Raw genomic sequence first — 14,203 nt, 5'->3', positions numbered from 1 at the left:
CCGCCATTTGGAAATGCTGCCTTTAAAAAAGAATAATAATAAAAAAATAATAATTCTAAACACAATAATTCAGTGCATGTTAACATTAATTCAAATGACACACTATTTTAGTATTGTTGAATATAGTACTATTATAGTAATGTTATTGTATAGTACTGTAATATATACAGTATATATATATATATATATATATATATATATACTGTATATATTACAGTACTATACAATAACATTACTATAATAGTACTATATTATTGTATAGTACTGTAATATATACAGTATATATATATATATATATATATATATATATATATATATATATATATATATATATATATATATATTCAGCTTTCATTTTAAATTTAGTTAAAGATTTATTACCTAGTTTTTATTAAGTTTCAGTTTTCAGTTTTTGGTATATTTAATTTTAGTTCAACTTACATTTACATTTACATTTATTCATTTAGCAGACGCTTTTATCCAAAGCGACTTACAGATGCGGACAGTGGAAGCAATCAAAAACAACAAAAAGAGCAATGAAATATAAGTGCTATAACAAGTCTCAGTTAGGTTAACACAGCACACATAACATGGGATTTTAAATAATATAATATAAAGAAAAATAAAGAAAACAGAATAAAAAAAAGAATAGAGCAAGCTAGTGTTAGAGGTCTTTATACACACACACACACACACATACAATTGCATAATAAATTAAAAGAAAATAGAATACAAAAAGATTAGATTTTTTTTTTTTACGAATAGAATTAGAATAGTGAGTGTTAAAGTTAGAGGGTCAAATAAAGATGGAAGAGATGTGTTTTAAGCCGATTCTTGAAGATGGCTAAGGACTCAGCTGTCCGGATTGAGTTGGGGAGGTCATTCCACCAGGAGGGAACATTTAATTTAAAAGTCTGTAAAAGTGACTCTGTGCTTCTTTGGGATGGCTCAATCAAGCGACGTTCACTTGCAGAACGCAAGCTTCTAGAGGGCACATAAGTCTGAAGTAACAAATTTAGGTAAATGGGTGCAGAGCCAGTGGTAGTTTTGTAGGTGTAACGAATAAAACCTTCATATTCATCCGGAAGAAGGAGGCGGGAACCGGCGGACAATCAAAAACATTTTAATAACAAAATAAACACAAAACAGCGCACCAGCCCCTCACGGACGACTGGTGCGCATAAAATAAAACCCAAAACACAACTAAAAGCCCAGGCCTGGTCCTCTCTCGTCCTTCACTGTCGTCGCTCCAGTTTTATATCCTTCCATCTCCTCCATGGGCCTCGAGACCGGTGGGACGAACAGGTGTAGTTCATCTCCAATCACTCCCCCGGCCTCGCTCCCATGTCCCTCGGCCCCGCCCCACTCGTCACATACCCCCATCGCCCCTCGCAGGCCGGGGGGTACTCCCGAGACTGCGCTCTACTCCCCCCCCCCCCCTCCCTCCGGGGGGGCCGCTCCCGGGGACCTGCGGGAACCTGGGGGTAGGACAGGCGAGGCGAGAGAAAAGGAGATGGAAGGAGGAGCGACAGAGACGAGAGAGGGGAGAGAGGAAAAAAAAAAAAAATTCCGGTTCCCAGACGCACCGCTGCTCGGCCCTCCACCAGCTGGGTGATCTCCTCCGCGGTGCCTGGCGGTGGCACTGGACGGCCCTCGGCGGACGGCACGACACTCCTCCGCCGCCCGGTGGACGGCGACGGCTCCTCCGGTTTTGGGCAGCCGGCAGGAGTCCCCCGTTCCCTGCTCCTCCCCGTTCCGGCGGAGGCAGCAGGCTCCGGCCACCTGGCGAACGGCGCCGACTCCTCCGCTCCCTCACGGACGGCAGCCGTCTCTCCACATCGTGGGCGGCCGGTAGCGAGCTCGCCCGTCCCCGGCAACTCGCTCCAGCCCACCGCCTCGAGCGTCCATGGCGGCACACTACTCGCCACCTCGATGGCACCGCGGATTCACCACAGCGGCGAGGGATCTTCAGCAGCGCGTCCCTCCTTCTCCCGGGTTTCGGCACCACTGTAACGAATCAAACCTTCATATTCATCCGGAAGAAGGAGGCGGGAACCGGCGGACAATCAAAAACATTTTAATAACAAAATAAACACAAAACAGCGCACCAGCCCCTCACGGACGACTGGTGCGCATAAAATAAAACCCAAAACACAACTAAAAGCCCAGGCCTGGTCCTCTCTCGTCCTTCACTGTCGTCGCTCCAGTTTTATATCCTTCCATCTCCTCCATGGGCCTCGAGACCGGTGGGACGAACAGGTGTAGTTCATCTCCAATCACTCCCCCGGCCTCGCTCCCATGTCCCTCGGCCCCGCCCCACTCGTCACAGTAGGCAAACATCAATGCCTTGAATTGTATACGAGCAGCTATTGGAAGCCAGTGCAAATTGACAAACAGAGGTGTGACATGTATTCTTTTCGGCTCATTAAAAATTAATCTTGCTGGCGCGTTCTGAATTAATTGTAAAGGTTTGATAGAATTGCCTGGAAGACCTGCCAAGAGGGCATTGCAATAGTCCAGCCTGGACAGAACAAGAGCTTGAACAAGGAGTTGTGCAAATAAATAAACTTAAACAATAAAATGAGAAATAAGCGCTTTTTTTTTTTTTTTGCCAGTTCTGGTATAGAATGCATAGTTTTCATAATCCAGTATTTACAAATGCAAAAAAAAAAAAAAAATGGACTAAGAATTCCATTTGATCAATCCACCCATTTTCCATACTGCTTGTTTTCTGTGGGGCTTACCTCAAAGTCTCAGGTGGTAGGAAAGAACATACCCTGGACGGCTCCATTGCAGTCCATCGCAGGAATGCCATTCTGTGTTGACTGTAAAGAGATAAACGCCCCACATTTTCTGTCATGCCTTACATTCATGTTGTTACAAAACAAAGTTTTAAGGGAGTGAACAATCATTTTCACACATCTGTATATAGTTTGTTTTCTACAAAGCTAGAACTCCTCGGGATTAGGCTGTAAAACCCCCTCTTTTTGGGGGGTTCTAATTTGAACATTAAATGGTGTATTTTTACACCCCCTATTGCAGTAAGTTACAATTACTGATGACCCTGGGATCACTATTCTATCGCCCCTTGGCCTTGAACAAGGTACTTTAGCTATGCAATCAGAGTACCGTTACTTTGAATAAAACATAAGCGTATGAACCAATCACTCAAACCTGGATTTAGTGATCTGCTAAAATCTTCTTATATTACATCCTGTCTGTCAATGCTTCCTGCATAATTATCAAATAAAGAGCCACCTCAGATGAGCTCTGTCAATATTAATATCACATTATTACTGAGAGATGGAAGCAGCGGACACACTATTGTGAACTCATCACTGATTATTATACAATCGTCTCTCAGCTCATCTGGTGTTTATATAACAGCGGTCTGTTCTCTGAAGAAACTTCTTTACCAAAGCCAGATCTACTGTTGTCTTAAGTGTTACTTCGCACTGTTTGTGTTCATAAGTGCATGAATAATGAACAACTAAAATCTTGCAGTCATCTCTGTTCCTAAAGGGAGTTTGGTAGAGTAAAGGATTTTGTTCTTGTTAGTTATTTGTCCATGCGCTGTTATGAGACTTAAAGCACTGTTTCATGTACTATGGCAATGCTATGAATATATCAAAGCATCACTTGTCATGCTCCTGCTACAGTCTTATTTTATAAGAGTAAATTAGAAATTTTAATGTTGGAGCATTGCTTGGTAATTTCAGATAATTTCTTTTTCGTGGTAATTTTCCTCACAGTTTCAGCATTTTACAACCGTGTGTCAATTGTGAAATGAGCCATTGGGAGGAAATTTAAAAGTAAATGTGCCAGTTATTTAAAATCCTTGATTGTTTCCAAAAAGCTCTGGATGAACAGAGCAACACTCAACCTTTCCGAACAATAGTTGTGGTGTGAGAGGAGAGTGATGTTTGAAAATGAAACATATTGGATTTCGATAAAGTTCATAAAGGTCACAGTAATGATTGCTGGCCGCTTTGAGCATGTCAGATATTTTGATGGATGGTTAGTCCTCTGAGTAACGCACACAAACACTGAAAAATGCTGAAAAATCTTTATTTGGGGTTTGCCAATAATGTTCTGTGGTGACGAAAACTTAACCTCAGCCATCCGAAATGATAAAAATATTGTTGGTGTATTTTCACTCTCAAGTGAGAGTTGGATCTGGGCAAGCGTTGTCTTTCTCTCATACGCAACACAATATCATTTCATATTCAGTCATCTAATGATTTGTGTTTGTGTTCCATCAGTGGAGAAATGCATGAGCTCCATGCAGACGGGCACTCAGATGGTGAAACTGCGTGGAGGATCCAAAGGCCTGGTGCGCTTTTTCTACTTGGACGATCACAAGTCCTGCATCCGCTGGCGGCCCTCTAGGAAAAATGAGAAAGCCAAAAGTAAGTGTCATTCTTAATGCATTGCTCTTTATTAGCCTTCTCTATCACTGACCATGATTTATTATGACCTTGAATCTCAATAACACTTTGGATTAAGGAACACATATTCACTATTATCCAGAAGTTCTCCCTCAATAAACTCCTAATTTGTTGCGTATTAATAGTAAGTAAGGTAGTTGTTGTAGTAATTATGTTTAAGTATTGGGTAGGGTTAAGGGGTATAAAATATGATCATGCAGAATAAGACATTATATGCTAGTAATATGCATGCAAATAAGCAAGTCATTAATAGTGAATATTGTTCCCTAATCTAAAGTGTTACCAAAATCTCATTACTCAGTTGTTGCTCTTTTATTGCTCATGAAACTTAATTGTCTCAGATCTTTCTCCTTCACTCTTAAAAAAAACAAAGGTGCCAAATAAAGGGGGTTTTTGGAGCGATGCTATAAAATAATAATTTTGGGTTCCCCAAAATGTCCTGCGGACGCACCACCACTATACGTTTCTGCCTCGCTTATCGGACACTCATTTTGGATTTTGCTGCCACTATTGACAACCTGATGAGTTGAATTAGCTGTGTTAGTTGAGGGGAAATTTGAGTGCGTCTCAGTCAGCTCCGTAGTTCAGTAATCAGGGCACTAATCAGGGAGTCAGCCATTTTAAGAGCTGTCTCAAATGCACAATCCTTCCAGTGCACTGGAACTTTCGCTTCCTGAAAAACCCCTCAATTCACCACAAAAACCACGGAGCAGCCCTTATTAGAAATTACATCACATTTCTGAAGCACTAAACATAAAACCCAATCGCTAGAGAGGTAGTGAGCAAATCTAGTTAACATTTATAATTAATATTCAGTTTAGATGTGTTCGAATGTGGTTGGAACTAAACTCCAGGAGCAGGATTAGACACTCGTTTAAGGAAGTACAAATGTTTACATAGTGTAAAATGTCTTTCTCTCTCTCTCTCTCTCTCTCTCTCTCTATATATATATATATATATATATATATATATATATATATATATACAGTATATATCTTATAGAAATGAGATCTTCTCAGAAAATCTGAGAAACTTTAAACTTAAGAGGAAGCATTCAAAAAAGCAATACTTTACATCTGCCCATCATTCATATAAATGTCTGCTGCAATTGATTTAACTGCCATGCATATGACTGGAATAGATTACAGCATCTATATCTTGACCTGCCTCTCTTGCCTTTTCTATTTCCTGAGGGTGTCCTCCAGTTATTGACATAACACCTCACAGAGGAACGTTACTTCAGTAGCACATCATGATTCATGTATAAATGACAGCGCTCATTGTGTCTCGCAAAGGAAAGATAAAGATCAGATATTCTTGACATTCCACTGCCCCCTTGGGAATTAATCAGCTTCTTAAGTTGACTCAATTACTCATCAGTCTTAAGAGGAAAGATTGCAGTCGCCTCATTGAGCAAACTCATGCACCAGTTGATTCACACTCAATAAAAACTGCATTTGAGTTTCATTACCCTGTTTAAAAAACAGCATATGTTGGTTAGGTATAGCAGCTGGTTGTAAGCCTGGTTATGAGCTGGTCCTGAGCAGGAACTAGTTGCTTAGGACCATCTTAAACCAGCTCGTGACCAACTAATGACCTGCTTAAACCAGCTCAAACCAGCTGCCATGCTTCAAAACATACCTTTTCCACAGGGTAGAGAACTTTAAGTCTGTAAGGATTCATAGAGACTCCAAATGAAATCAAATATGTTTACAGCGTGCAACAAGCTACCACCTCGATCTGCAGTATTTAGCAGTCTATAGGTCTCCTACTGGAAATCATGGCATGGCACTTTGTATGTGTTTTTTACATGTTTCCTTGCTTCAATATAGATTATCTGTATACGTAAAGTTTCACTTCAGTTTTTTGGTATTTAAACCAGAATTGTGAAGAAGAAGAAAAATTTGCATAACAACATAACAACAAAAAGATGAATAGCAGCATTTAATATTTTGGTTAAAAAAATAATTTAATGTCAACAATAGATTGCGTGTGGTTTTTTTTTTTTTACAAAAAAGCTCCAGCTTGACCTGCTCCAACTTCCTGTTTCTGATGGAAATATGTCAACACAAGAAAAATATGTTTATAAAATGACTCCATATGGTCTTTCTTCTGGCTAATCTTACTTAAATTTCACTTTCTTGTTGTTTTTAACAAGAATATTTCAATAAATCAAACAGGAACCACGACTGGCCAATCAGAATCAAGTATTCTAGACAGTAATAAACAAGTTTATAGAATTTATTTGTCTAAAATCCCATCTTGATATGGTGATACATCACAAACATAGGTGTTAGTTAACAGGCATGTGTTGAATCAGATACCAATCCAGTAGTTATTTGGATTGCTTGTTTTTTGGGTCGAGGAACATACAACTACAGCATGCTGTTCAGATGTGGCTACTCTTGGCAGACAGGTTTAAATGAGCCCAAATTGATTAATTAAATGTTTCAAAATGGTCTGCATTGGTGTAGTAGAGTGTTTAATTTGAGGTAGCCATCTGCTCTTCTCATTTACATAATCTATTCTTGAGAGACTTCATTACACACATTGGTAGCATTGGGATGTTGATGCGAGATGATGTTTCTTTGAGGATCTTGCAGCTTGGAGGAAAGTAGAATGTTAATGAACACCTAAGCATTACAGTGTAAATGTCATCTCTTTAACTTCTCAGCCCCTATTGAAGTGTTTTTTTCCTTCTCCTCACAGTCTCAATTGACTCCATTCGGGAAGTGAGTGAGGGGAAGCAGTCGGAGATCTTCCAGCGGTATGCCGACGGTAGCTTTGATCCCAACTGCTGCTTCAGCATCTACTATGGCGAGCACATGGAGTCCCTTGATCTGGTGTCAGGTACAGGAGAAGAAGCTCGCACCTGGATTACTGGCCTTAAGTATCTAATCGCTGGCATCAGCGATGAAGACAGTTTGGCCAAGCGACAACGCACTCGTGACCAATATCCTTCCTGATGGAGCTCCCATTCCAAAAAAGCAATAAAGTTGACATTATCTGTCTTACTATTAGTCAGATTTTTAGTAGATTAGGAAACATGAGCTCACTGGAACTGTCAGAAGAGTTAGATTCCATGCAGGGGTATGCGATTTTGGAAAAAAAAAAAAAGTTTTGTGATTTTATGATAATGAAATTTTTTTTGCTTAGTCAAATCAAATCTTTTTTATTTATATAGCCCTTTATGCAATACTGATTGTGTCAAAGCAGCTTTACAGTGTTAAACAGGAAAATAGTTTGTCAATAAAGCAAGAGGACAATAACAAAGAGTATTTTTCAGTTAAAGTCAGTTCATCACATACTATTTAAGAAGGATAGTATGAACATTGGGACATAGGGGCTGTCTTTATGAATGGATTATTGAATCATTGACTCAAATGATTCATTCAGAAATGCATTCATTCAGAAACAAAACACTGATGCTCTGAGATGTGTAAAAGTTCTGGTTAGTCTTTGTTTGGAGATATTTTCGTGGGCAAAACACAAATACTATGTCTTAAATGTAACACAATATTAAATTCATGTTTTTTGAAACTCACATTCACTCACAAGCTCATATTCATGAAAAATGGAGAGGACTCTTGCTTGTGTGATATTATTTATCTATATCATATCTTATAATTATATAAAAAAATACAAAATTGACTAATTATAACTTGAATCATATGGTCATTCTAACTGCATTTTATTCTAGTTGGCTTCATAATGCATTGAATACTTTTGGGCTCCCAAGGCATGTTTTTGTTTTTGGCAAAGTGAGTGACATACTCGATAATGTCAGTTCTCATATTGTTTAAATAACAATTACTATATTATCATAATCAATAAATATTGCACACCCCTATTTCCCTGTTTGGTATGTTAAAACTGCTACTTGTATTTTACAACTTACGAAGTAGTCAGTTACAGTCAAACGGGCTTTTTATAAACAGTTGGCTACAGTCAAACTACTCTTTTTTTAAAAGTTCACTAAAGTCAACCTATTGAATCTTCTTGCCTTGGAATCAAGTGAATCAGTGAATAGTGATGTAGCTCTTCATGCTAAACCGCTACTTGTTGGAAAAAGTGATTTGTTAATTAAAAAGCTAGACAATTTTCAGAACATCTGAGCTATTGCAACTTCACTTTTAGCTGTTTAAATGCTTGCCATGATGAAATGGCGTCTGACAGGTTTGTTGTTAGTGTAGGTGCTTTACAATTCTGTGCTCTCAGACCCTTAACTCTTCCCATCACATGGCTGAAGCAGACCTTCACAGAGGCCGATAAGAACGGAGACGGCTGCCTAAGTATCAGTGAAGTCCTACAGCTCCTGCACAAGCTCAATGTCAACCTGCCCAGACAGAAAGTCAAACAGATGTTTAAGGTGAGCATTTATGATCAGCTGCTCTCTCAGGAACAGTGGTATTGGTTGATAAAGGCTATAGCCACTTACTAAAGATTGTCAAATCAACTTTGAAAAGTACAACATTTGGAAAGCTACCACAAACTGATAACTCACTGTTTGGCGAGTGTATTTACCATATAAATGCTTGAACTATCAGTAGATCTTGTGGCTTTTGTAAGACTTTTAATAAAAGACTGGTTACATTGGGTCTTGTTCTGGTCAAAAATTGCCCACTTAGACCTGAAGTCACCCAATTAGTCAGACTGGCATGTAAAGTGACCAACCACAGTTTACTTTTTACATTGTTAGAGCCTGTCAAATACAGCAGAAATGTTTGATCCTAAAATGTTTGCCCCCGATTACAACAAAAATCTTCGATCTTTTCAAAAAACCAAGAATATTGCGAAAATAATTCCAATATTAGTATCGTACAATAAGTAATATAGTTGTATTAAGTGCCTCAAATGAACAGTTTGACTATCACAAGAGTAACAGTGATGCGATGCAGCAAGCAGTTCCTTACAAGCAGCCTATAGGGACAAATTATAGAAGTGTTCTATGCTTCCTAACATCTGAAAATCTAACATCTGCTAAATACTACAGATCGAGGTGGTAGCTTGTTGCACGCTGTAAACATATTTGATTTCATTTGGAGTCTCTATGAATCCTTACAGACTTAAAGTTCTCTACCCTGTGGAAAAGGTATGTTTTGAAGCATGGCAGCTGGTTTGAGCTGGTCCTTAGTTGGTCATGGGCTGGTTTAAGATGGTCCTAAGCAATCCATTTTGAAAAAGCCCTTGCCATTTTTGCATGCATATGCATGAGACAATTGTCCCATATCTTTTACAATTATTATATCTTGAATATGAATATAGTCCTGTTTGACCAGGAAATTGGTCAGCATTGAAGATCTTTGCAGAAAAGCGTAATAAACAGTGTTTGACACAGTGACATTTAATGTAATTTCTTTCTTGTTTAGCTTTATTTTATTTTATTTTATTTTTCTGGGCCACACCATGCTGTTATGGTGTCTAAGGCTCAAGTGTGCTCCATTTCTCCAGGCCGTCTGGATTACTGTGTGTGAGTATGTGGCTGAGACCTCACATCAGCTGTTTGCAGGTCACTAAGCTTCACACTTCATCAGCGTCCACCCCATCTGCTGTAAATGGACGCAGATGGCCTTTAGTGTAAGACACAGTAAACCACAGGGGGGCAATCTGGCCCTGCTCAACAACAGAGTGTGATGTGAATGTGTTTTTCATATGAAGTCTTTGGCCCTGATTTCTCTGGTTTAACCTCACAATTAACATGTGTGATTCTCAGCCAGGGCCGGCGCTACTTATAAGCAGATCAGGTAATTGCCTAGGGCCTCTGGCTTTAAGGAAGGGCCTCCATAACTGTAATATCCCCTATACAGCAGTCTGCCAGTCAAGACAGGCAGCAAAATACTAGCCTCTTTGTTCAGTAGATATAGTTAAATTGTCACTCACCTGCAATTAAACCAATTAATGTTTCAAAGCGGGTCCTTCCTTCTAAATGTTTGTCATAATGAAGCAAAAGGCAAAGACAGGCAAAGAAGTCCAGCTCCGAATGCAGGTGTGTAAGTTGTTTTGAGAAGCAAAGCATTTAGTATTAAAAAGTCAAAGAGCAAACACACTTGGACATTTTTTTAGTATTTCAAAAAAGGACCTCAGATTTGTGTATCTTCTCAGTTCTGCTGATGATTGCAAAACCGCTCTAACATAACATTTCATTTCAGTTTCAGCTAACTAGAAATTAAATTATTTTCTTTTCAGTAATAATCGTCTCTTTCACTTGCACTTGATTTGTGTATATAGTGCATATTTAAGGTAGCAATGCAATAGATAATATCCTATTATTAATATTTATTATATGACTATATCTGTAGTCAATATTGGTTAAATGTGAGGGGGGAATCCTTCCAATACCCAGTTAGGAAAGAATATAAACGATCATTGATAAAAGCACTGATGTCCATTTACTGAAGTTCAGGAATTGAACTGAAGAAATTGCATAAGAATAATAATACTAATACTAATAATATCATGGATATAATAACATACTCAACATACAAATAAAGGATTACTTTACATAGTCTTTGATTAATATGTACATACAGTATAGGTAAAAAAAACTAATTGAAACATTACTATTTTTAATGTTTTTGAAAGAAGTCTCTTATGCTCATCAAGCCTACATTAATTTGATCTGCAAATCAACACATTAGACTGATTTCTGAATGATCATGTGACACTGAAGACTGGAGTAATGATGCTGAAAATACAGCTTTGGATAACATTACATTATTATATTACACTTTAAAACCATAACAACCATAACCGTAAACAACATAAAAAGTTTATTATTATTATTATTGTGATAATATTTCAGAATATTACTGTTTTTACTGTATTGGTAAATAAATAAATAATTGTCTTTTTAAAAAGTAGATACAAATCTTATTGACCCCAAACCTTAAAATTATAGTGCTTCAAAAACAACTGTAATGTTCTTTCTTTCTTTTTTTAGTAATGATAGTAACAATTAACAATAATATTAAAGAGGTCATATGATGTGATTTCAATTTTTCCTTTCTCTTTGGAGTGTTACAAGCTCTTGGTGCATAAAGAAGATTTATAAAGTTGCAAAGACTAAAGTCTCAAATCCAAAAAGATATTCTTTATAAAAGTTACGACTCGTCCACCCCCCCCCCAACGGCTCGTTCGAACACGCCCCCACATGTCTATGTCACAATGTGGGAAGATTTGCATAATGCGGCCCAAATGTTCACGCAAAAAAAGAAGGTCTAACTTTCATTCTGGCTGTAGTATTGTCGCTGCTGCCATGTTGTGGAGACGCTGATAGACACACAGCAAGTGATGTTAGCTCCTCGGAGGGAGCGTTGTGAACGCAGCTCTTCTGAGCACCCTCAGCATTTGTGAGCTGTTTAAATGCTTCTCTCCATAAAGCACCAATTCTCAGGTACTTAGCTCAGGGTTTATTACTGTACTTCCTCCACCAATGATCAGTGACTGAAGTCAGGCATTAGGATGCAAATCTACCTGTCTAATCTAACTGTGCCTTACTGTTTTACAGAAGTTCGCCTAAATATAAAAATTTTATCTAAAATGACTACAGTTCATAAACCCTTTGGAGTTAAGGCTGTTCTTTTTTTCAGAAAGAGGAAGAAAAAAAAGAATTATGCAGAAAATGTATTAAAATGTACTTAAAGTGATAAACAGTTTCTGCATGAAATATCTTTACAAAAACAGAGTCCTGGTTGAGGCCTAAAAACACAGTGGAGGCCACTTTTATGGTTGCTTTATGGTGATTTGACCGATGTTGTTTTTTTATTTTGTAATTGGCAGCCCGTGGGCACTTCATGGGCACTATTTTATTGTATGGAAAAGAGCAGCATAAACATTCTGCTAAATTTCTCGTTTTGGGTTCCACGATAGAAAAGCCCTTAAATGTCTACTTCAATGACACAGTGTTTTATAACCCACTTACCTGAGGGATAGAACTATCCATAATAAATAACACCACATCTCCCTATTGATGAAAAGTGTAATATCCAAATCCCAACTTTAATCTAAAGTCAAACGGAAGCAAATCACCTTAATTTTCCTTGTTTCTTAATTGATAATTTAAGGACCTAATAACACTCTTTGAAGTTTTCCAACTCAGTCTTTCTCCATCACTGATCTTTAGGAGGCAGACACTGATGACAACCAGGGCACTTTGGGATTTGAGGAGTTCTGCTCTTTCTATAAAATGATGTCAACGCGGCGCGATCTGTACCTGCTGATGCTCACCTACAGCAACCACAAAGACCACCTGGACACAGACGACCTCAAACGCTTCCTCGAGACTGAACAAAAGGTAATAAAGTAGCAGGTACCTCAAAGCATCTGTTGTGTTGTTGTTTTCATGTCCTCCTTTTTAATTCAAGCACATCATTTGATAGACTTGATAAATACAGCGTGTCCTTTCTATGCTAATGTGATCATAGGCGCTTTCACCAACATTTCTGTCCTCACACACTCCCAAATCTCCTCTTTCATGGTTTTGAAGAACAGCACAGAATTCAATAAAGCTTTGCTAAAGGGGGCAGCTTAAGATTTATTTGAATGTTTATTAGTAGCCTGAAACACTAAGACGACATTTAAAGGTCATTCACACAAAAAAAATGAAATATACACTTGCCGTTGTTATGAATTTCATAAATGAGTGACCTTGGTTACACATAAATATTTTTTAAAGATGCCTCTGGACTCTAAACTGATTTGTGATTTAAAATGGAATCACAATGAACTTACAGTCGTCTCAAGTGAATTGACATGTTAACAAGTATGACTGTTATTCTGCTGTTCATTAACCTATGTAACCTCATTTGCAAAATCGTCTCTAGTGGTAAATTTTCATTTTACTTTAAACTGGCACATAAAAAATCCACATGATGTTTGATTCAAGTGCTATTTCAAGTAAGCAGTTGACAACTGATATAATGTCTCAGGTAGTCATTAAATTCTCATTAAATGTTTAAATGCATTCGTGTACAGCATTATAAAGCACCAGCATGCAGTCGAATTGAAATTGAAAATACAAAAAGCCCACAGTGAACTCCATAAAATGAGAAATTTAGCATTTCAAGCAAATGGTAGCACTCACAGAGTGAGCCTTTCTTCATGATAACACTTCACTTGTGTTGGTCTCAAGTAGTTACCAGCAGATAAAAAGTGTCCCTAATCAAATGCCATCATTAACTCTTAATGCATGGAGAAAAACAGAGCTCAGAAAAACATAGACCGATTTAAGATTTAAGTTAAACCTTATGTTGATGTATTGCGTGTGTTACTGGGATCCGGTATCCACAGCTGGCAGGATCCCGCCGTCCCCCGCTGCATTAGCTGGAGGAAAGATCTGACACTGATTGGCGTGAATGGGAATCTCATTGACTAATCATGCCAGCTGTTAGGTGTCACAATCGGACTCCAGAGCAGAGATGGGCTAGTTATGAGAGCATGTCTCCCCGTGGTGTTATTTATCACCAATTTCACAAGTAATATGAATAAAAATTAACCTTGATTTAATTTGATAGCAGTATAATATAGTTTTGAATGCATTGTAAGTGTTTGATTATTCACCTTTTTTCTGTGTTTTTCTTTCTTTACTGCTTGTTTGTTTTTCAGATGACAAATGTCTCAAAGGAGCACTGCATCGAAATTGTGTCTAAGTTTGAGCCTTGTCCTGAAAACCAGATACTGGGTGTCCTGGGTATTGACGGTAAGCACTTTTTATTTATTTTGCCAGTCCTTTCAGTTGGAATCTATTTTTATGGACT

The 14,203-nt window shown here is 38.1% G+C and overlaps 1 protein-coding gene across 1 annotated transcript in view; it reads left to right on the top strand.

Moving 5' to 3' along the window:
* LOC132115336 (1-phosphatidylinositol 4,5-bisphosphate phosphodiesterase eta-2-like) overlaps positions 1-14,203 on the top strand; it is a 129,737-nt gene that overhangs the window by 83,921 nt on the left and 31,613 nt on the right. The window contains exons 2-6 of the mRNA XM_059523752.1: positions 4,263-4,409; positions 7,158-7,403; positions 8,690-8,817; positions 12,571-12,741; positions 14,052-14,145. Of these exons, the coding sequence (XP_059379735.1) occupies positions 4,263-4,409; positions 7,158-7,403; positions 8,690-8,817; positions 12,571-12,741; positions 14,052-14,145 (786 nt within the window). The remainder of the gene's footprint in view (positions 1-4,262; positions 4,410-7,157; positions 7,404-8,689; positions 8,818-12,570; positions 12,742-14,051; positions 14,146-14,203) is intronic.

This window comes from Carassius carassius, chromosome 34 (genome assembly GCF_963082965.1).
Source record: "Carassius carassius chromosome 34, fCarCar2.1, whole genome shotgun sequence".
Taxonomy (NCBI): domain Eukaryota; kingdom Metazoa; phylum Chordata; class Actinopteri; order Cypriniformes; family Cyprinidae; genus Carassius; species Carassius carassius.
This window is presented reverse-complemented; position numbering and strand designations above follow the sequence as displayed.